Source organism: Salarias fasciatus, assembly GCF_902148845.1.
Source record: "Salarias fasciatus chromosome 23 unlocalized genomic scaffold, fSalaFa1.1 super_scaffold_20, whole genome shotgun sequence".
Lineage (NCBI taxonomy): Eukaryota > Metazoa > Chordata > Actinopteri > Blenniiformes > Blenniidae > Salarias > Salarias fasciatus.
In genome coordinates, this window is record NW_021941230.1 from 8,271,859 (window position 1) to 8,293,580 (window position 21,722).

General features: G+C 50.9%; 1 protein-coding gene across 1 annotated transcript in view; it reads right to left on the reverse strand.

The window, feature by feature from the left end:
• The window catches only part of agap1 (ArfGAP with GTPase domain, ankyrin repeat and PH domain 1), a 62,434-nt gene that overhangs the window by 24,605 nt on the left and 16,107 nt on the right, over window positions 1-21,722 (reverse strand). The window contains 8 exon segments of the mRNA XM_030086000.1: window positions 4,048-4,152; window positions 13,137-13,229; window positions 13,374-13,529; window positions 13,615-13,742; window positions 18,590-18,724; window positions 19,334-19,475; window positions 19,862-19,947; window positions 21,524-21,538. Coding sequence (XP_029941860.1) covers window positions 4,048-4,152; window positions 13,137-13,229; window positions 13,374-13,529; window positions 13,615-13,742; window positions 18,590-18,724; window positions 19,334-19,475; window positions 19,862-19,947; window positions 21,524-21,538 — 860 coding nt within the window.

The following is a 21,722-nucleotide window of genomic DNA, read 5'->3' on the forward strand; positions in this document are numbered from 1 at the left end:
AGGTAATTGAGTCTCCATTTGCATCCGAGCGCTTTCATCATCGGCCCGGTCGTCCACGCCACGCGGCGGCAGCGGCGGCGGCGTCCAGGACGGATGTGTGTATCGACCAAACGCGCCGACAGCAGGTGGTGATGGCCCTGCGATAGTGTGTGTGTGTATGTGTGTGTGTGTGTGTGTGTGTGACTGCTCGGTATAAATGGACATATAAACGGCGGCGTCAGTGTGAGAAATGTAACATGAAGAGAGATACGAGATACTGCTGACGCCGAGGGAAACAAGAATCCATACGGAGCGAGCTCCTCCAAAACACGATCGATGGATCAGGACACGACAGCAGATAAAGAGGAGAAGAAGAAGAAGAAGAAGAAGGAGGAGGAGGGAGTCACGGGAGCTGAGATGGATGTACTGGAGTTCTAACAAAGTAAACCGGGCCCAAAACAAGAAGAAAAACTAAAAAAAACACAAAGAAACCAGTCGAGAAGTCACTTAACATAAAAATAAACCAGGTCCAAACTAAGGGTGTGGATCTCCATTACTGCGGCGATGAGACATGCATCTCGATGCCCTGCCAACGATACGATATAATTTGCGATACACTGAATCCCTGCCGATACGATTACTTACGATTAATCCCTGTTTTCGATACGAAACGATAAGATTCGCCCTCCATCCCAATTCGATGCGATACGATTCACCCCTCATCCTGATGAGATGTATGATTCACTGTTCCCGATACGATGCGATACACCTGTTTGCGATGCCATTTAATAAATTTGTTCAATCAAATGCAGTTCAATGTGAAGCAAAAAATATATCATATGTTATCTATTCAGCAAACGAAAAAATAAGAAGATGGCAATTCATTCAGTGTGTTAAAATAGGCTTGGGTTTATTCCTTAGAAGCAGAAAATGGAGCAAAAAAGTGCTTAAAGGGCAACTTCGGTTTTTTGACACCTGGACCTTATTTCTGGGTGTGTGCATGCGCATATTCTCACTCAGACAAACATCGTGCAGCTCGGAGTCCTTCAGAAGTTATTTAGATCCAACCGATGTAGCCGCACTTAGCGGGGGCCACGGCAAGGGAGCTTCAGCGCGGGACAGAATCTCTGCAAAGTCGCTCATTTCGGCTGTATTTCTTCCTCCATCGGCGCTGGGTTGCCTTTCGGTCGGAAGGGGGGCCTCCGGCGGTGTCCCGCGGCCTGGCTCGGAGCGCGCATCCGCCGGGGAGCGGAGATACGCTTCCTCCCGGCGAGGAGAGACGTCCAGCGGCCCAGCGGCCGCGCGCGAGCCGTGCGTCTTCGCCGGTGTCCGGAGCCTCCGTGGAGCAGCTGAGGGCCGTTTTCCAACTCGGCCCCTGGAAGTCAGACGCCGGGGCACCGTGACAGCCGAGGCCGACTCAAAGTGCCTCTCTGCTGGGGAGAGGAGCTCCGCAACGTTCCCATCCGAGCTAATTGTGGCTAAGTTCGCGAAAACTGTCAGCTGACTCACCTGAAGACGGTAGATGAGCTGACTTTATGATAACACTGGCGATGGATGAAGAAATACAGCCGAAATGAGTGATTTTGCAGAGATTCTGTCCCGCGCTGAAGCTCCCTTGCCGTGGCCCCCGCTAAGTGCGGCTACATCGGTTGGATCTAAATAACTTCTGAAGGACTCCGAGCTGCACGATGTTTGTCTGAGTGAGTATATGAGCATGCACACACCTAGAAATAAGGTCCAGGTGTCAAAAAACCGAAGTTGTCCTTTAATATCTGAACAAATCTTCCTTGTAATCTCTCTACCAGTACTATGTATTACTGTCCGGTAACAATAAGAGTAAAACAAAAACAAATAAAAGATTTCTATAAGATGCTGTAAGTGTAAACGGTACAGTAACAGTAGTACCACATCACTCTCAATGAGTGACTTCAAGTGACGCTTTGCAATGTCCATATCCCCGTCTCCCAGACAGTTTAGAAGCATAAATAACGTGTGTCTTGTCAAGTTTGCCATCTTTCTTGTAAAATCCATAGTACTTCCAAACGATGGATTTGAACTTTGAGGGTGCGTTAAAGGACAGAGGATTCTCCGCCGCATGCGCGGCTCCCTCCGCATGAGGACTGTCGGGAGCGCGCACGTCAGCCGCATGTCAGTTTGTTTACATCCGCGCAGCTGCAGCATCGTCTTTCCGAGTTGGGAACCATACAGCGCTGACTGGTTCGCAGGATCCTCCAGTATGTCTTTAAAAATCTTGTAATTTAGCGCTGCCGCTACTGCACTCCGCCATGTTGTTGTAACTTGTAGCGCAGTGTGTGTGTGTGTGTGTGTGTGTGTGTGTGTGTGCGCATGCGCATACGGCTTCCGTCCGTCTTCGGGAATGACGGTGCATTCAAGACGCCTCGGAAACACAAGGCAGAATGCAGTACAACGAGTAAAAACGGATGCAACTGTCAAGATTACCGATCAGGCACACAGCGAACGACGCATCACGATTATAAGCCGTCGTCGCATCGGTACACACTGAATGAATCGATACACTCGTATCTCGCACGTATGTGTCTCGATCACGATCGACATCGATTAATCTCCACATCCAAACCCAACGAACCAGTGCAGAACCGGCTTCAAATCAGCTGAGCACAAACCGAGACGAAGGGAACTGGTCCAAAACAAGAACTTTAAACCCAAAAGAGAAAGACCAGGCCAGCAAGGGGAACGAGACTTTCATCATAACCAGCCTGTAAAAGGCCCAACCGACACCTCCGACATAAACTGCGGACTTCCTGACTGAGGTGTGATGTTGTTGTCCAACTTGTAAAGTTGCCGTTTTGAAGAAAAAACATCCTTTATTTGGTGCGGGTCGTGACCTGACCTGTAAATGAGTGATAAAGACAAAGCGAGCCGACTGTCTATTGTTTTCCGAGTGGATTGATCTGATTCTGGGGCTTCAGTCTCCGGTATTCTTAAAAACATCTGCGAGTGTCGGCAAGACGCGGCGGCCATTAATTAGCCTCTCCTCGTCTTTTTTGGCCTGATCCCTCTTCTCTTTCAGACTTTTCCTGCCAATTAGGTGGCATCTATTGCCATCCACTTAATTAGCGGCATTAATGTGATTTCTTTGCACATAGTCGGGCAATTAGCGGCGCTGATTGAGTTTCATTCGATTAGCCTTCGCAAACAGGCTAATTGACGGCGGCGGCGGCGGCAGCGCCGCTGCAGATGCGGCGCGTTGAGGAGAAAAACCCGGCTTTCCGCTGCTGGAGGGGGTTTTGTGTGTCTGCTGATGTGTTAACTGATGACTTTTAGCACTAATTTACCGCATCGGCTGCTCTAATCGCTGACGGACGTGCGGCGGCGCGCCGGAGAGCGGGGGGAGTCGGCTCCGCGGGGAGTCGAACCTGCAACGGCACACGCGGGGGGGGGGGGGGGGGGGGGGGGGGAGCCTGGCTCGAAGGCGGCGCGGCCTCCGGTCCCAGTGCGGGTGGGTGAGGAGGATTATTTAACGGTAGAAACGAAGCCTCAGACCTACAGACCTCTGCAGCTCCACTTCGAATTAATTAAAGAGTTTGATATTTCATCGCGTTTTCAGAAACCTGGACTGATCAGGACTCAGGCAGGAGAGACCGACCAGCTTGAGTGGCAGTCACACAAACCCTGTGTGTGTGTGTGTGTGAGTGTGTGTGTGGTAATAAAGCAGCATTGGGGGCAGGATATTGTGCCAGCAGGGCAGAGAGCTGGGGCAATTAGCAGAGACATTACAGCTGATATCCACATCATCAGCGGCGGCGTGGGCAAACAGATGACGAATCCTAATTAATACACAAGCCATCAACACTCTGTCTGTGTGTGTGTGTGTGTGTGTGTGTGTGTGTGTGTGTGTGTGTGTGTGTGCCAGGCAGTTTGTAGAAACACACAGCAGAGAGATGAGGAGCAGCAGATAAATGGAGGTCAGTACTGGCTGGCGCGGCGCTGTAATCTAATAAGCAATCAGAGCTGTGTTTCTCACTGTGTGTGTGTGTGTGTGTGTGTGTGTGTGTGTGTGTGTGTGTGTGTGTGTTTGTTCCTTACGTGCAGGCTGGGGTGGTAGGTGAGCAGCCCATTGTCACACAGCGTCACGTACTTCTTCTTCCACTCCTTGTTGAGGGATTTGCCGCTCCTCTTCAGCAGCATGCCCTGCAGGACGACACGACATCATCGTCACCGCGACGTTCCAAATTCTAATTTTGGCGTGAAGCAAAACAATAAAACATCATCTTCATGACAAATACAGAATTACATTTTCTATAAAGTGGTGTGAAACCAACTGCAATCACAAATATGTCTCAGTTTCTACTTAGAAATGAGTGTGAAGAGACACAGCTGATGTTCAAATGCAGCTTTTTTTAAGTAAAAACTAAAAAAAACAACCAATTTAACAGTATTTTTCTTGTTTTTTTTTTCTTAAATTTACCACTGTCACTTTAAAAGACAAGCTTCAGACGCTTGTCTAACCAAGGGTTAAGAGTTCATCGCCGCGCAAAACAACATTTTAACAGGAGGAATCTGCGGCAGAGCTGAGAGCGGTGAGGAAAGATGGAGGGAAATCAGCACTTATTTAATTGTCTGACTCCTTCTTTCTTTTCTTTTTTTTTTCCCTTTTCTCCTTCCTACGCACATCAGCTGCGGCTGACTGACCGTTTAGGCCGAGCGCCCGCCCCGCCGCCCGCCCACACTTCATTTGAGCCGGATTCATTAGGTGAGAGAGAGAGAGAGAGAGAGAGAGAAAGGAAGAAGGTCAAAGAGAAGGCGAGAGAGAGGCAGGGAAGTGGGAGAAAGAGGGGGTTTCGGGGTGAGGGAGGGCGAGGTGGGGGGTGGGGGGGGGGGGGGGGGGGGGGGGGGATAAAACTGTCCGCTGATTAGCAATTACAGCCGCGCTGCCACGCGTGTCACTTCACTGGACCTCTACAACATTAACACTCCGACAGAGGATATTAATAGAGTCCAGCCGTGAAGGGGGGCAGCAGGAGGAGGGGGGGTGGGGGTGGGGGTGGGGGGAGGGGCGGAGACGGGCTGATGGACAGAAGCCGACTCTCCGCCGCCCCGACCGCTCAGCTTTCATTAAGGCCGGTCGGTGGCGGCGGGACGGGGCGGCGGGCCCGGGGTGACCCCTCGCCGCCGGTGACGGCGCGTCGGGTGTAATTGGCGGTGACATAACGCCGGGGAAGGAGCGCCTCGGAGTGACAAAGAGGGAAGTGGAAGGCGGGCGGGCGGCGGTGGCGGCGAAGGGGACGAGGTGGCGAGCTACCGGGGGAAAATGAGACAAATTTATTACCCTGGAAGTGTCTAAAATATCTTCCGACTGTGTCTGCAGAGGTGAGAAATGAGACGGGAAATCATCCTGCAATGAGGACGGAGTGACGGACGGCGACGGGACGAGGAGAGGGGACAAAATAAAGGCCTCAAGAGCTCGCATCGCCCTTTCAGGACTCTTAATTTGAAGGAAAGCCTTGAATGAACCGGCCACAGGTGCTGGACACACCCGTTACTAGAGACTGGAAAACACACCAAACTAACATTACTGTCAACGCAGACAGCGATCAGTGGTGTCAAACACATGACCCGTGGGCCAAAACCGAGACGCTCCACCGTCCGACGCTCGTCTGTCCCACGGCCGGCGAACTCAACACAGTATTTTCCCCGTTCTTGGTGATTCCACTAATTTCCTGCTCCTGTAATGAGGCTGTGAAACAAAGCTCTGCATGCTGAGTGTGTGTGTGTGTGTGTGTGTGTGTGTGTGTGTGTGCTCCAGCAACAACAGGGCTTCCCCACGGTGTGCTAAACACGACTTGACGAGCTTCCCGCTGCTCTGAAGTGAAAGCTGCCGGCAGCCGCGCAGCTGTCAGGCCAGCTGATCATCCATTACTGCCTGTTAGCCAGCGAGCGAGCGAGCGGGCGAGCGAGCGGCCGCATGTTCCCAGGCAGAGCGGAGGACGAGTGTTTACATTAGCACTGTCATCAATTAGGACTTCCCAGGTCGGCCCGATCCACTGGGATTTTCTTTCATCAGTTCGTGTCAGCCGAAACCACGACTCTGGAGCCGAGGCTCCAAGGCGACGGCGCCGCTTTTTCAATAAAGCAGAACTGAAATGTTAATAAATGTTCCGTCTTTTTCCTGTCTGGATTCAGAGGAACGTAAAAGGCCGTGAGACCCCGGCGGTTTCCTCCGCTCCCGGATCCAGCCGGGTGTTTCGGGGAGGGAGACGTCGGCGGATTAATTTCGAGCCATCCATCGCCGGGACGACGAGCGATCAGTTTGGCTAATTGAACGCCGCGTTGAAATTCTCCTGATGGGTAATATCTTTCATTACTCACCTCCCCGGGCTTCACACGCGCGCTCTTATTTTACCTTCGGGAGGAGGAGGAGGGGGGAGGAGGAGGAGGGGGATGGGGGGAGGCGGCGGTGGCAGCCATGACAGCTCACAAGGTCTCCACATGGGAGAATAGATGTGGGGAGATAAATACATCCCCAGATACACTCGCTTCCCCTCGCAGCGCCGAGGCACTTCTCCGCCCCGGTGAAGTATTGTGGGGTAGCGCTTTGCAAAAGGTCGCTCGCTTGAGGAGGAGTGGGGGGGGTGTTTGAGCGACGAGATGGAGTCATTTGTTAAGTATCTGCAAACGTCTCGGGGCGTCGGCGAGGTTTGCGGATTGGCCGAACAAAACAAAAAAAAAAAAAAAGGGCCACGTTTGGTTGAAGAGCCTTCGAGAGAGAGACGCCGTCACACAGGCCCCGACAAAACTCCCGCGGACACACTCCCTCTTCTCCGTCCGCCGGTGAAGTATTGCGAGGTAGTGCTTAAGAAAAGGTCGCCCGCTCGAGGGGAGCCGGGATATGGAGTCATCCGTTAAGACGACGCATCGGAGGACGGTCGCACCTGAGGGTCTGATTAAAGACCGCCGACGTCTCGCGTAAGAGGACGGATCCGTCGCGCCAAAACACGGCCGCAGAGAGATAGGAACTCTGTGTGACAAAGGCGTGCGCCGGAGCTCCTAACCTACAGTTTAAAACAAAAAAATGAGACGAGGAAATGGAGCTCGTTTAGAAGAAAACGTCGGACAAACCAGAACAAGATCCCGACCCTCTGGTGAGGTTTGACTGGGTTACAACACCGACGTCCGTTCGTATTTCTCAAGATGTGAAAGCCAATGACCTTTCTGAGAGAAGGTGTTGTGTGAAGTGTGAACTGGAAGTTCAATAAACTCAGAACTCATTGAGAAAAGAGATCTGGTTGAGGTTTAAGACTCAAAATAAGCAGGACATCCACGAACAACTGGAGTCAACTGTTGGTTGAAAATGTCCTCCCTCAAACACGATAAAAGTGAGAAAAATGTTTGGTTGGGACCAATTCCAGCCCTCTACTGACAGACAGCGTTCAGGACATCGACTGACAACTCACCAAATTAGATTGGAAAAGGCAACAATCCCAAAGGAAGTCTTTTTTTATTTTTTGCAACGGCCGAAATTACCTTCAGTTCTTTTGTCCGCGCTCGTAAGTTTAAAAAAAAAGGTCCAACAAAAGAATTTCTCTGAGGTTTGTTGATACCAACTAATCTGTCCCCCTTATCGCTCAATCACGCCCCCCATTTTGCTCAGACAATGGACTCTCCCGAGGCCCGGCCGGCGGCCTGACAGCCGATCTGAGGGGGGGTCGATTCGGAGGAGGAGGTATCTGCAGACCGAACCCTCCAGAGAACCACGGGGCCCTCTCAAAGGGGGCCGGGGCCCTTTTGTTCTGCCACGTCCTCTGAGAGGCAGCGGGCTAAATTAGAGGTGTCACCCCCACCCCCCCCGCGCTGATGACAGTGTTGTAAGGAGGGGGCCGATCCCGGCCGTATCGCAGCGGCCATCTGATGTGGCCTGAGCGCCGACCGCAGGTCGTCCATCATCCTCCCAGACGGAGCGGAGCGGGCCGCTCTAATCTCAGCGCCGACAGACGGGCGGGGATAAAGGGCTCGACGCCGGGAGAAGGAGCCTCTTTAACCTCCGTGTGCTGCGGCTCGCAGCTGGAAACGCCGAGACCCTCGTCATCCGTAGACACCGAGGTGGGGGGGGGGGGGGGGGGGGGGGGACTCGGGATTCTTCCTCACCTTCAACTTCCACTGTGTTTAGAACACATTGAAAGACCGGTTTTCTACTCTGGGTTTGGACCCGCAACCCTTTTAAACGCAACTTAAGACTTGATCTGAGGTACACAAATCTGAGGGCTGGCGTCACTAAAGTGTCCGAACACTGAAGTTCGTACAACTTTTCTAAAATTTTGGAGTTTCCAGAAGTCAGAATGTTGCCTTTTTCAGAAAATCCACTGCAACAGTGCGGCGTTAAATCAGGTTTGAGTCTTGAAATTGTGGCGGAAAGACTCCGGTGTTTGTTGTTTTTTTTTTTTTTTTTCTGTTGCTCTAATTACAAAATTCGGACGCAGATCTGACCTGTCGCTTTATACTTTCTGTCATTAAAACGGGAAGTCGAGACGAGCGCGGCGCCTCGGCGGAGCGGCGCGTTTGGAGTCTGAAGGGTTTCCGTGCGGTTTCTTGACCCGGTCGGCGGGCGGCTTCAGAAGGCGGCGAGACGCCGAGGGGTCGGAAGAAACGGCATGAAAGCGGCGGAGAATAAAAAAAAAACAAAAAAAAAAACATCAAAACGCGGCGACGGCCGCGCGGCGGCGTCCGTCTCCGCGACAAGGTCGGCGTTGATGAGGCAAGGACGGCGAAGGGCGAGCCCAGGGGAGCAGGACGCGGACCAGATCAAATAAAACAGCAGCGGAGGAGAAGGGGGGGGGGGGGGGGGGGGGGTGCGAAAGAGGGGCTGATTTATCTGATAAGAGTTCTGGTAATTAATTAGAAACTCAATATCCAACCTTACTTCAGCAGTCTCAATTCATTAGTGGATAAAAAACCTCAGCGAGAGGCGGGAGGCGAAGGCGAGGCGCGACTCCTCTTCCTCGGCGGCGAGAGACCCCTCGGGTCAGCGCCGCCGCGCTTTCGTCCGGCTCCTCGTCGCACACGCAAACACAAACACACACACACACACACACGGCGCCAGACAACAAAGCCACCGCGGGGACAGTTCCAGCGCGCCTGCAGCGGCGCCGAACCAGACCGGCGGCGGCGGCGGCGGCGCAGAGGCGTAATGAGCACCGTCTAAAAAAAAACAAAAAAAGCGCTCTTTGATTGACGCCTGTGTTCCTTGTTTTAATTATTTCTCAAACTAAAAAAAAAAAAAAAAAGAAAAAAAAGGAGAGTCGTCCCTGCGACACATCCTCCGCCCCCCCCGAAAAATCTCATTTCCAGGGGTTAGTGTGCATGACAAAAATGTCATCATGGCCAAAATGGCTCCGAGCGGTGACAACCTTTCCCTGGGAAATGATATTTTTCCAATCCGGGCGGAAGGCGGATCATGTCACCCTCGTTAAAGCCTTGATAGCAGGTCTTTAATATTCACCGTCTTAATTAGGGCCGCAGTTAATTTCATTAAATTCTTTGGCTGCTAAATGAAGCAGATTATGAGACATCTTTTATTGCGGAGCGTGAAATTACAGCCTGCCCGCTGCCAATGGCGGGGCGAAACTAATGAATTACAGGGTAAATAACGCCCGAATTAACCATCCAATTAACTCCTTACAAAGCGCCCGGCGCCGAGGGGGCACGAAGTAGACTTGTCAAAACCACCCAGCCCCGCTGCTCGTCTGCGAGCCCCTGCGAGAGGCAATTACAAAGTGCGACGCTGTAAATCGGCTCCTCGGAAGGCGGCGAGAGGGAGACGAGAGGTCCGAGGGCAAGCGACGCTCCGGCCGAGGCCACGATGGAGTGGTCAGCGGAAGACGCTGGGTTTTCACCTTGAATCGCAAATGATTTCGCGTCATCGGACGGCTGAATGAGGCGAACTGTGGAAGACGTGGTGCTTTGCGTACTTCTGTCTCTTTCTTGGTATTCGTCAACTTACGCCAAAACGCACGGTTTTTGCGTTTTTCGTGGTCATGACAAAGTCGTGTTGGGCCTGCAGGTTTGAAGAGAGAGCAGGGACATAAAAAAACGATGAGCGGCCCGCTCTCCGGCGCGTCCAGTCCCGCGTCGGAGGAAATTAATTTGTTAAGATTGTTGCTTTTTCAAAGAGCTTCGGTCAGCCGCTCGGCGGAGACGCCGGCGAGTCCCCCCCCCCCTCTCCGGTAATTACGGGCTAATTAGCGGCGCGGAGCAGATGTCGGAGGAGCCCTGCGCCGTCGACAGCCTCTGTAAACAAAGCTGGACGCATTCGCTCGCTTCAAGAGAAAAGAAGAAGAAGAAGAAGAAGAAGAAGAAGAAGAGGAAGGAGAGGCGCCAGCGTTTCCTCTGCGGGCCGCGGCGTCTTCGCGGGAGGCGCCAGCCTCCGCTCCACGTGTGGCTCCGGCTGCGGCGAGCGCCCCGCTCCGCGGAGAGTTCATCAAACACGAGTCACCTCCGCATCTGAACGGCCGCCGCGCGGGACGCCCCCCGGTGGCAGGAGCAGGAATGACAACAGCAATGTGGCACAAGCTCGTTCATGACGGGAAATCTAAAATCACTCAGCTCGTTACGTATTTATGTCCCACCTTACTTAATTACTCGCCTTGTGTTTTACTTCCGTCCTGACTCACTAACATGTTGAATAATTTACTTCTTAAAATACTTATTGGCTAAATTGACCGGCATTATTCTTAACTTCAATCCTATTTGTAATTTTTCACTTTTAACTTCAGATTTTTGTGTTGCTTGCCATAAATCCTCATGGAATCCTTTCCGTGCGTGTGTGTGCGCGCGCGCGTGTGTGTGTGTCACAAGTAGGATTGTGTGTCTGTGTACGACGATTGGACTTTACGTACATTTCTAACAGTCTTAACGGTGTCAGAGTGTAAACTCACCCTGTTCTCATTACAGTCGCTGTGTCTTGACATCCAGGTGTGTGTGTGTGTGTGTGTGTGTGTGTGTGTGTGTGTGTGTGTGTGTGTGTGTGTTTTTAATGAGTGCAGCACTCTCTTAACGAAGGCGGTCTCCTCTCAGAGAAGGCGAACTGAACCTCCACCGAGTTGTCAAGTGTCGCGCTGAGAGTTGCCTTAATGAGATCAGGGCTGAGCAAACAAGTGGCGCTCACACACACACACACACGCACGCTCACACACCACACACACACACTGCTCCACCTCTAGAAATGTTAAGCCCCACCCACTCCGTCCAATTGATTGATTGATCATCGATTGATTCATTAAGTTTGTCCCAGGAATCCTTCTAACATCCTACATAATCCTTTAATTCAATGCAAAATATGAATTATGAGTTATTATTATGACGTGTTTTCTCTTCTTTTACAGAAAAGTTATGCAACCACTTGTCTTCTTTCTCTCTCTTCTCGCAAAAATGTAAATATACATGGCCGAGTGTTAGCCGAGAGGTGTGTGTGGCTCCGGTCGGGGTGTTTTCGGCGTGAACACGGAGCCTATACCTGGAACACGTGGCGCCCGCAGCCGATTGATCAGAGTGTTGCTCCGAGTTCACTTTGGGCGACTCGGAGGTGACGGAGGAAGCGTCTCATTAAAAAAAAAAAAAAAAAAAAAAAAAACAAGTGTGAACACCGAGCTAATGGGTCGATGCGCTCACACACACACGCGGCGAGAGCGAGCGGCGGTGCAAATGGAGCGTTAATGGGGCGGGGGGAAAGGCAGTTGAACCTTGAATGTGAAGTGCGGCCCTCTCGTCGGCGGCTGTAAAACACACACACGGGCGCGCGCGCTCGGAGTGTAATTAGGGAGCAGGTCTACGGCGTGCGGAGGAGCGACCACGGGGAACCATCAAATCAATTAACGTCCACTTCCAAAAAATACAACAGGAGGAGGAGGCTCGGCGCTCTGCCTCGCAGCGCTGCCTCCTCGCCTTTATTCTGCCGGGCAGCGGCAGCAGCAGCGTGTTGGGGAGGGGGAGGGGGAAGCGAGGTTGGAGTAGGTGTCCGGCTTCATTAGCACGGAGGTGACGGGCAGGTTTTAACGAAGCCGGGGCGACGGCCAGCACGTTCCCGCTCAGAGTGCCCAGCCGACGGACGTCAGTCTGAAGACGGCTCTCGGCGTCTCGTCTCTTCATTAGACGCTCTGAAGCGTTTACCTCTCTCTCTCTCTCTCTCTCTCTCTCTCTCTCTCTCTCTCTGCCGTCTCACCCGCCTGCTCGGCGGGTCTGATTCACAGCTGTGTTTACCTTCTGTCAAATCTCACATTTCAGACTGACCGACGCCGAAAAATCAGAGGAAAAAAAAAAAATGAATGCAAAAAAGAAAGAAGCGGCGGACAGGAAGTGCGCGGTCCGAGGGGAGCGCTCGGGACTTAACGACATAATGAAGCGGCGTTCGGGCGCTCCACCCCGCACTCGAGCCTCCCGCCGAGCGAAGCACCACAGAAGAAGACGAGAGGCGCGAAGGCGGCGGAGACTTTCAAACACGTTCGGCGGCAATTACGGCAGCGTCCGCTGCGCCGGCTCGGCGGTGGTCCGTTCTGAAACGACGCCGACCCCGGACGCGCACGCCTCCCCCCCATACCCGTCTCTCCCTCCCTTTTCTTCTCCTTGCTCACAATGCTGCTCGCCCCTCATCACAGATGCGATTTATTCATTAGGAGATTACAAACGAGGCCGCGGCGGCCGGCGGAGAGGCCGCGATTAGAGCTCGCTAATTGCCTGATTTGCTTGTCAGGAGACCCCCTTGCTCCCCCCCCCCACCCCCCCTTCCACCCTCCACATCTCCTCCCACTCTTCAGCGCTCGACGCGAGGGGAGCTTGTTTGCGACAAATTAAGAGCGAGTTCAGGTGCCGCCGCCGCAGCGGGGCTGCTCTTCATCCTCTGCCTGCCCCCTCTTCTTCTTCTTCTTCTTCTTCTTCTTCTGTGGTGGCTTTAAAACGCCGGCGCCGGGGAGAGGGAGCGGCGAGGAGACGAGGCTTTGAAGGGGGAGGCATGAAGTGGCCGAACAGAGGGAGGGGAGTGGCGGCGAGAAGCCGGCCCTCTCCGGCGCCTAACGACGCGGCCGGAGGAGCCCCGGCGCTCTAATTGATGTCGAGTGTGTGATTTTTTTTTTTGCCGTTAATCAAGGCCGCGGCTTCAAACGCGCGGCGAAGCGGCGCCGGCTCACCTGTTTGATGGGGATGGCTCGCCCGCTGCCGATGCTGTCGGCCCGAGCCTCCAGGCCCTTCTTGTCCTTGTCCGGCTCGCTCGCCTTCCTCGACTGCAAACGGAAGAGAAGCTCTGTCAGCGGAAGATCCTCCCTGGACGAGCAAGCGTCGCTAAACGCGAGTTGATGTTGAATGAAGTGACCAGCGGCTACGCAGCTGTTCTAGAGGTATGAAGAGGTGAACTGATCCGCGCTTACGGTGAAGAGGTTGGAGCGGCGTTTGGACTGCTTGCGGACGGGCGTGGGCGTGTTGGTGGTCTGCGGCACGTCGATGCGCAGCTCCTTCTGGCTGGTGCTGGGCGTGGACGGCACCGACGACGAGTAGTCGCTCAGGCTGCCGCCGCCGTTGCTCGTCTGCGAGGGGGAAGAAGAGGGGGTTAGGGTTCAGAGAAAACGCCGGAGCGGGAGGCGCCGGCGTGCGCGCGATGTCCCCCACTACCTGGGTGATGTGGACGGCGGCGACCTGCGTGGCGCAGACGGACGAGTGGCTGGGCGAGTTGGGCAGCGACTTGCACGGCCCGATGGAGAGCTGCTGCTTCTTCCTGGTGGCCACGATCTTCTGAGCCACTGCAGGACGACAGCGCGGGTCAGAGACGTACCAGGAACGCACAAAAATAAAGTCACGCAACACCAACATGGCGACTTCAGTAGTATATCTCATATCATGACACGTTTTAAGATATTTCCAAACTGAAAGTTGGGACTTTTCGTGGAAAACACGGCGGCGTTCTGATCGCAGATCCACGCTGAACCTGCCGGCCAGGCCGGCCGTCTGGCCTCCCTCTCGCCGCCGCCTCCGCCCTTGGCTCGGCCCGAGTCACCTGGAGGTAAATGTTTACGACTGGCTCCTCATTAACGGAGCCGGCGGCTTTAACGAGCCCAATTAAAGCAATGGCTTCATCTTGCGAGGGCACGAAGCGGGCTCCTGTTTATTGGAACGGAGCTAATGGAGTCACTAAAGCGCCGGCTCGCTCCTGACGCGCAAACAAGTCCGGGCGCCGGGCGCCGACTCCGCAGGATTTATTTATCGCCGGCGCTGTCAGAGACGGAGCGGAGCACAAACAGGAAGACGGGGTTGCCGGTTCAAAGCCCTGGCTCCTCCTCCTCCGCCTCCGTCCGGCACCTGGCAGGCTGTATTTTACTTTAAGTGTTAAGAACAGTTATGATAAGGCCGCGCTAAATATTTAAACTGCACGGTTAATGCAATTTAACTTTATCCATCAATCTCGGTTCTGCTCTGAGAAGCTGCCATTTTCTTCTAATGGAAACGTCTCCCCTCTGATCAGATTTATGACGGGGCCGCGCCGCCGGGGGGGGAGGAGGAGGAGGAGGAGGGTGGGGGAGAGGCCGACTGCAGCGCTCCGACTCTCACACTGCGCGTCCAGATTTCAAAACTTTCACTGAGCTGTGCGTAAACACGTGGCGAGGAAACACACATCTTAGACGATCCGTGAAGCGGCTGAGCAAGTTTTCGGCGTCCAAGTTTAAGGAGTTGAACTTTAGCGCCGTGTTTTCATCTTTTGATTCACTGCATGTCTGTGCCGTTTGAATTAAAATGATTCTGCTGATAAAAGAAAAAGGTTTTTGATAATAAAACTAAAAGAATACATTTGACAGTATAATAAAAAAAAAAAAGCGAAATATCCACATGTCTACAGGACTTCTTATAGTATTCTATGAATTAATCAATAATGAGTGAGAAGCTAAAAAGTATATAATGCTTTAATTAATAGTTTTATTGACCTTCATGAAATACAATTAGAATGAATAAATATCAATATAGTAATAATATGAATAATTGAAAGAAACGGTAAAACACACTCAATCTTAATGTTGTTTGTTTCCCCTTAAAAAACTAAGATACACGATTAAAACCTCCAGATGTGCAGAACTCCAAGTCTGATTTAAAATGATTTAAATTTGAAGCCAGCTTAAAATTGGAGGGTTTTTTTTGGGGGTTTTTTTTCCCCCAGGCAGATTCAAACTCACGGCAGAGTAACGACGTGGACACACCGAGCGGCCGCGGCTCTCTGCCGCGTGCAGCCCGTTACTTCAATTTATTCCGGGAGCGTTTTGCTCTGGATCGGATTAAAGCAGCCAGTTTACAGGAAACACCGAGCTGCTCCAAGTTTGCTTCTGGAACAACAAACAAGTGTTTTGTTTTGTTTTGGGTTTTTTTTTATAGTAGAAAATGTGTTTAAAGAGGCGGGTTTATCAGGAGTCAGGTGATTATGAAAACGTGTGTGTGTGTGAGAGGTCATTTAAGCTTGTTAGTGAGTGTTAACAAAGCGCCTCAGACTGCATCCTGACACGGGTAAAAAAAGAGACCAACATGAGGAGTGTGTGTGTGTGTGTGTGTGTGTGTGTGTTGGAGGTTCGTGTCGGTGTAATTAGGCTAATTAAATTAGCGCTGTGATGGACGAGGGGCTGCAGCAGCAGCAGCACCGTTCCCCCCCCCCACCCTCCATCCCCCACAGAGGTCACTACCCCGCCCACTGGACCAGGCTTCACTTCCCATTACAACATGCTTTGCTTGGGCACACACACACACACACACACACACACTCTAGTATGAACCACATTTTGAATACACAGCTAGAAGAATAATAATAATGTTATTTTTTTAAGTGCATTTTACAGTAGTGAATGTCAAAATGCTAATAATTGAAGCCCCGCCCCCTTTCGCCACCGCCACAGTCAATGCAGGAAGGTCATAGAGACGCCGGGGCTCGCGTGCATGCGTGCGATCGATGGCGGCGGCGCCGCGGCTCCTTCATAAATCGCGGTTTCATTGGCCATCGACAGGACGAGCGGGAGCGGTTTTGCAAAATGTCACTTTAAAAGCGGAGAGCGGAGGAGCGATCCGTCAGCAGAGACGGAAACGCACGGTGATCTAAATAAACACGAGCGGGGGGGGGGGGGATCGATAATCAGCTCCAAACCTCTCCGCAAGCTGATCTGGGAAATCTGTCACACACTTTTTTTTAAATCGTGCATTTATCAATGCAGCTGTGGAAATAATAGAGCTGTCCGTTCTGGAAAAACCTCACAAGGGAAAGAAACAATTTCAGAGTGGCTCGAAGGAAAACTAAAAAATAAAATAAATAATGAAAGCAAAAATGAAGTTGATAGAAAACACAATAAGCCACCATAAAGAAATATAAACAAAATAAAATGAACATTGAAAGCAAATATTTCAGTTTAATTGCGCGTAGCCAACAGGTGAGAAAGGGAGAGAGAGAGTGAGAGAAGGAGACAGAAAGAGAGAGAGAGGGAGAGAGAGAGTGAGAGAAAGAGAGAGAGAGGGGCCGGGAGCCAGGCGGCGTCATTGGTTCAGTCCTCAACGCAAATTAAGGTCATGCAAAGAACTAATTACTAAAAACTACACTGTTTGCGCGCGCGCACACACACACAAACACACCCAAACTAAAAACATGCAAATACACTGTTTAAACACAGCTGTATAAAAAAAAAAGACATTTAACCAAAACCACACACACAAGCACGTAGACAAACAAAAACGCACTGTTCTCACACACACAAACACACACAGGCATGCACAAACACACAACACAACTCAAACTGCGTTCACAAAATCCTGTACACATCATACACACACACACACAAAGAACACAAATGTATTTTCACTAAAACAACAGACACACAATATATCAAGTACAAGCGTCAGACAGCTTTTAGATGCACATAAATATAAGTGCGCAAGCACGCACGCACACACACACAGACACACACACACACAGCTGCAGGCTGCTGTTGCGTCGACACAAAACATTAAACTCATCGTTCTGCTGGATGATTAGAAAACTGATTAATTTGGGATAATGATGAGAAAAATACAAGGAGACAGTGTCAGAGACGATCACACACACACACACACACACACAGTGGAATAATTAAGAGGATAATAAGGCGGCGTTTAGTGTAGAAACCTTCCTCCTGGGCCAAGCGCACTCACACACACACACACACACACACACACACACACACACAGAAGAGTTTCATTATCATCATCTCTTCTTCTCTCAGGTTAAAAAGCTGCAGTCTCCCTGATGCGGCTCTGGCTGCAGCTGCTGCTGTGCTGCCCCCTGCTGGCCATCCCTGAGCACTGCTCGCTCTCAAAAAAACCGCGCTCAGATTGTTGGACACGGTGAACGAAAAAAAAAAAGCTTTGTGTGTGCACAATTTTAGGTTACATTTATCTGAAATTAAAAAAAAAAAAAAAAACTCCTGTCAGGTGTATGCATCGGTTAGTTGGCTAACTGTGCCTCACATTTGTGCAGAAAACAGGAAGTCAATCGACTGAGACCGATTTTTCAAGAGAGGGCTGATGGTGTGGCTGCGGCGGGGGAGGGAGGAACCATCCGGAGTGTTTTGGACCTGCTGGATGGGAGGCATGAGGTGGATGCAGACGAAGCCAGAGGCCGTCACACTCGGCTCTGCTAATTAACCGGCGAGTCCGTGTCATCCATTTCTCTCTTAATTACAGCCGTTAACCCCGCGCCTGCCTGCCTGCCTGCCTGCCCGCCGACCGGCCTCTCGCCGCTTCATTAACGTCTCGTCTTATTAATGTGCTCTCCGAGTGTAAAAAACGAGCCGCGGGGTTTACTATCTGCAATAATAGGAAGAAAAAAAAAAAAAAAACTTCGGCTGTTTGCTCTCTAAGTTTTCACCTTCGCCGTCGTTCGGGCGCCAAATCCAACCGGGAGGTGAGAACAGGTACGAAAAGGAGCACAAAATGAGGGGGAAAAGCCTCAGGTCACAGCTGGCTTTTTAAGAATACAGAGAAAATGTTTGATAAGCACAAAAAAATCTGAAAAAATAATGAGAAAAGACCAAAAGCAGGAACACTGATGGGGTTTCTCAGGGCTCTATCCTGGGCCCACTTCTTTTTCCCCATGATCTCTTTGGGGAAACTCAACACCTTGTTTCATTATTTTCAAGCTATCTGCTCCTTTTTTCTGCACTGAACTCAACAGACTGCGTTTAAAAGTCACATTAACGCCGACGATGGTTTGATAAAAGTAACAAAAATCTGCCACCATCTCCTGTCTTCACAGAAGTGCGTCTCTTGAACACGTTTGTTTCCAGGTGGGACTCGGACTCAGGACCTTGATTTCTCCGGACACACTCCTCCTCCTCCTCCTCTTCCTCTCTTAATGTCCGCTTCTTTTATTAATCCCGGTGGGGAATCGTCTCTTTCTGTGTCTTCCCCTCGCTAAGATAAAACTTAATTGCTGTTCAGTTGGAGCTAAATAGCTGAGCGGGTCCATTTAATTCTTAATTGACGTGTGATTAAGAGCAGGCGAATGGCCGGGCGGGCGGGGGCGGAGGGGAGCGTGACCTTCCCAGAGGACCACACTCCCCGCTCGGTGTGACCCGGCCACGGCTCTTACCGTCCTGGAAGACTCGCTCCACGTTCAGGCCGTAGGTGGCGCAGGTCTCGTAGTACGTGCAGCGTTTGAGGTCGTTGGAGAGCTTCCGGGCCCGGCTGTCGTCGATCACCCGCGGGTTGGCGGAGCTGATGGCGTCTGGGACAGGAAGTCAACAACAATCACACACCGCTCTGCTACTGGACAATAAAGAGTCAAACTGAGGCACTGTACGCTGAAAACATCAGTAAAAAGTCACAGACATCTCATGGGAACAGCAGGATTGCTTCCATATAAACAGTGATACTCGAGCTCCATCTGGTGGTGAACTGCTGCATGTGCAGTCTGATAGGAATCAGATGCTGAGAAGCAAAAAGGAAGCAGCACAACACGATCACAGAACCCAAGGAGGGCAATTAAACGAGGAAAACCTCAAGAACATAAATTAAACAACAAAAACACACATGTGGAGACATGAAACACTCCAAAAGTATGACAATCCATTACAATCAAGTGATGAATCGGCAAAAAACATGCGCCATAAGCACTCAAAAACTGATGTAAAATAAACTCACAGATGTATAATTTAACATTTTGGAAGGTGTTAAAAAAACAACAACAGCCAATTGATATTCCAACGAGGATTCTAACTGGAGGCTGTACTCGTGCTGTTGCACCACTAGATGGCGGAAGAAGAAAACAAGTGAAAGATGAGCGAGGCTGTTTTAAGGATGAAGGGAGATCGTTCCTTCTCTTTTAACTCCTCACCTTGCGTTCCCACCAGCACCAGCGGCAGGTCGGCCGTGTTCCTGTAGTTGGCGAGGCGGCTGAAGTAGTGGTAGACCGTCTGGAAGCTGATCTCGTCCTCCAGACTGAAGACGAAGATGACGGCGTCCACCCACAACGCAAACTGCAACCACACACACACACACACACACACACACACACACACACACACACACACACACACACACTTTTTCAGTAATAATACTATCAGGAAGAGGAAGAAAGGGAAGTAGGAGGAAAAAAGAGGAAGGAGAAGAAGGAGAAGTGTTCATAGAAACAGATTTGGGTTTTTAAAGATGCATCAAACCAGCTGAACGTGAATAATCGGTTCGTCTGAAACGCTGCAGGACCCTTTTCGGAGGAAGCTCGGGGAGCAGCAGAAAGGTGAATTATTGATAGATCCCAGTTTTCTGTCTAGACTGGCTGCGCTCGGTCAGTTTGACCTGACCCACTTTCCCTCCCGGAGCGTCCCGCCATCACGCAGCCCCCCCCAGCTGCGCCGGGACTCACCTGAGCCTCCGGCGGGCCTCCTTCATCTCGGATGAGCAGCAGGTGGCTCTGGCCGTCCACCACGATCTCCTTCTTGAAGCGGCCGCCTGCAAGGGGGGGGGGCGGGAAATGACGACCAGAACAGTTAGGGACGTCAGCGTGCGGTCGTCACGCCGGGAGAGACGGAGATCGGCGTGATGGAGGGCGTTTAGGCTAACGGGAGGGACGGGGAGAGATGAGGAGGAAAATCTGCGTGGAGAAATTAACATCGGCCAGCGGAGGTGAGGAGAGATATCTACCAAGACGGAGAAGATCGAGTTTGAAAGATAAATGAAAAGTAAATAAAAAGACATGGGCTGTTAGCAGGGAAGCACCTGCAGCTGAGTGTGAGGCTTGAATCTGAGCAGGAAGAGAATAAAAACCGAGAATCAAGAGGGAGTGGCGAGATTTTAAAACGCCAAGCGGCGGGAATGTCCTCACACACATTCCTTCTCTCTCCCACAAGTTTGCGGCAGGAAGGAGGAGGAGGAGGCCAAAATGTACCATTTTAACCCCACAACGTACACATGGAGGCTCCCAGTGAGGTGCATTGTGGGTATTCTAGGGGACTGAAAGGAAATATCTCAAAGCATCGTAAAATGTTCAGTGTTATTCCTCCCGGCCGCAGCCTCACTTTCAACCATCTTCATCCTTATTTCACGGGGAAAATCTTGAGACATGCAAACTGAACATATTTAAACCAAGAATCCATTGAAACGATTCTAAAATTTCTCATTTCCAGGTAAAAATGTCCTGCTGGTTTCACAGAATTGTTCCTCTCGAGTAACCCAGCCTCTATAAATCCCCCATAAGTCCTTGTGGTAAATGTGTTCAGGAACCACAAACCCACCAAGGGAAGTGACAATCGGTGTCTGCTGCGGAGCAGATGTTTCAGTCGGTGCTGACTCAGCACTGTGTGTGTGTGTGTGTGTGTGTGTGTGTGTGTGTGTGTGTGTGTGTGTGTGTGTGTGTAAATACAGTGTGTGTCGTTTCAGGCTCACAGCTGCTGCAGGTGATGGAAAAAAAAAAAAAGTGTGTTTTCATTGAAAGGGACGAGGCGAGGAGTGGAGGTGAGCGGCGGGTTCAGCGGCTGCCGACGTCAGAAAGAACCGATCCTCCGGGTGAAAAGGAGGTGGTTGTGTGAAGAAACAGCATGATGATAAATAAAAAAAATACCAAAAATAATCCAAAAAATAAACAAAGAGGACATAAAAACCAAAACCAAAAAAAAAAAAAAAAAAATGTAAAGGAATAATTGAGCGAATTAGATTATCAAATATGTAAAATAAATACAACTGTTAGTAGTGTAATTGTAAAAAAAAAAAAAGACAATCTTTAAATAAAGTGAATTAAATTAAAAAATAAATGCATTGAATGATGATGAATACAATAAAATTAAACAAAACACGAAAATTACATTAAAATTTTGAAGAAAACTGAATTTTAATGTGTTTCTGTGAATTAAACACAAAAGAGAAATAAAAAAAAAAAAAAAGGGAGTAGTGGACTTATTTCAGATGCCCAGCGCTGAACCCGAGCTGCTTCAGGAAGGAGGGTGGGGGTGGAGGGCGGGGGGGCGGACGGATGAACAGATCGACAGAGGGATGAGTGACTGTTGAGTCGAGGCAGACAGGGGATAGTTACCTGCATCCACGTCAGCTAGCGTTTAAGAGCAGCCCAGAAAGCAGAAAGAGAGGAAACAAAAAAAAGCAACAAAAAAAAAAAAAAAAAAAAAAAGCACAAAGAAAACATCAAAGATGCAGCCGAGGTGAACGCATGCACGGCCCGACCCGGAGACCGGAGCCCGGAGGGACCGCCGGGCCAGCGAGGGTGGGTTACGAGA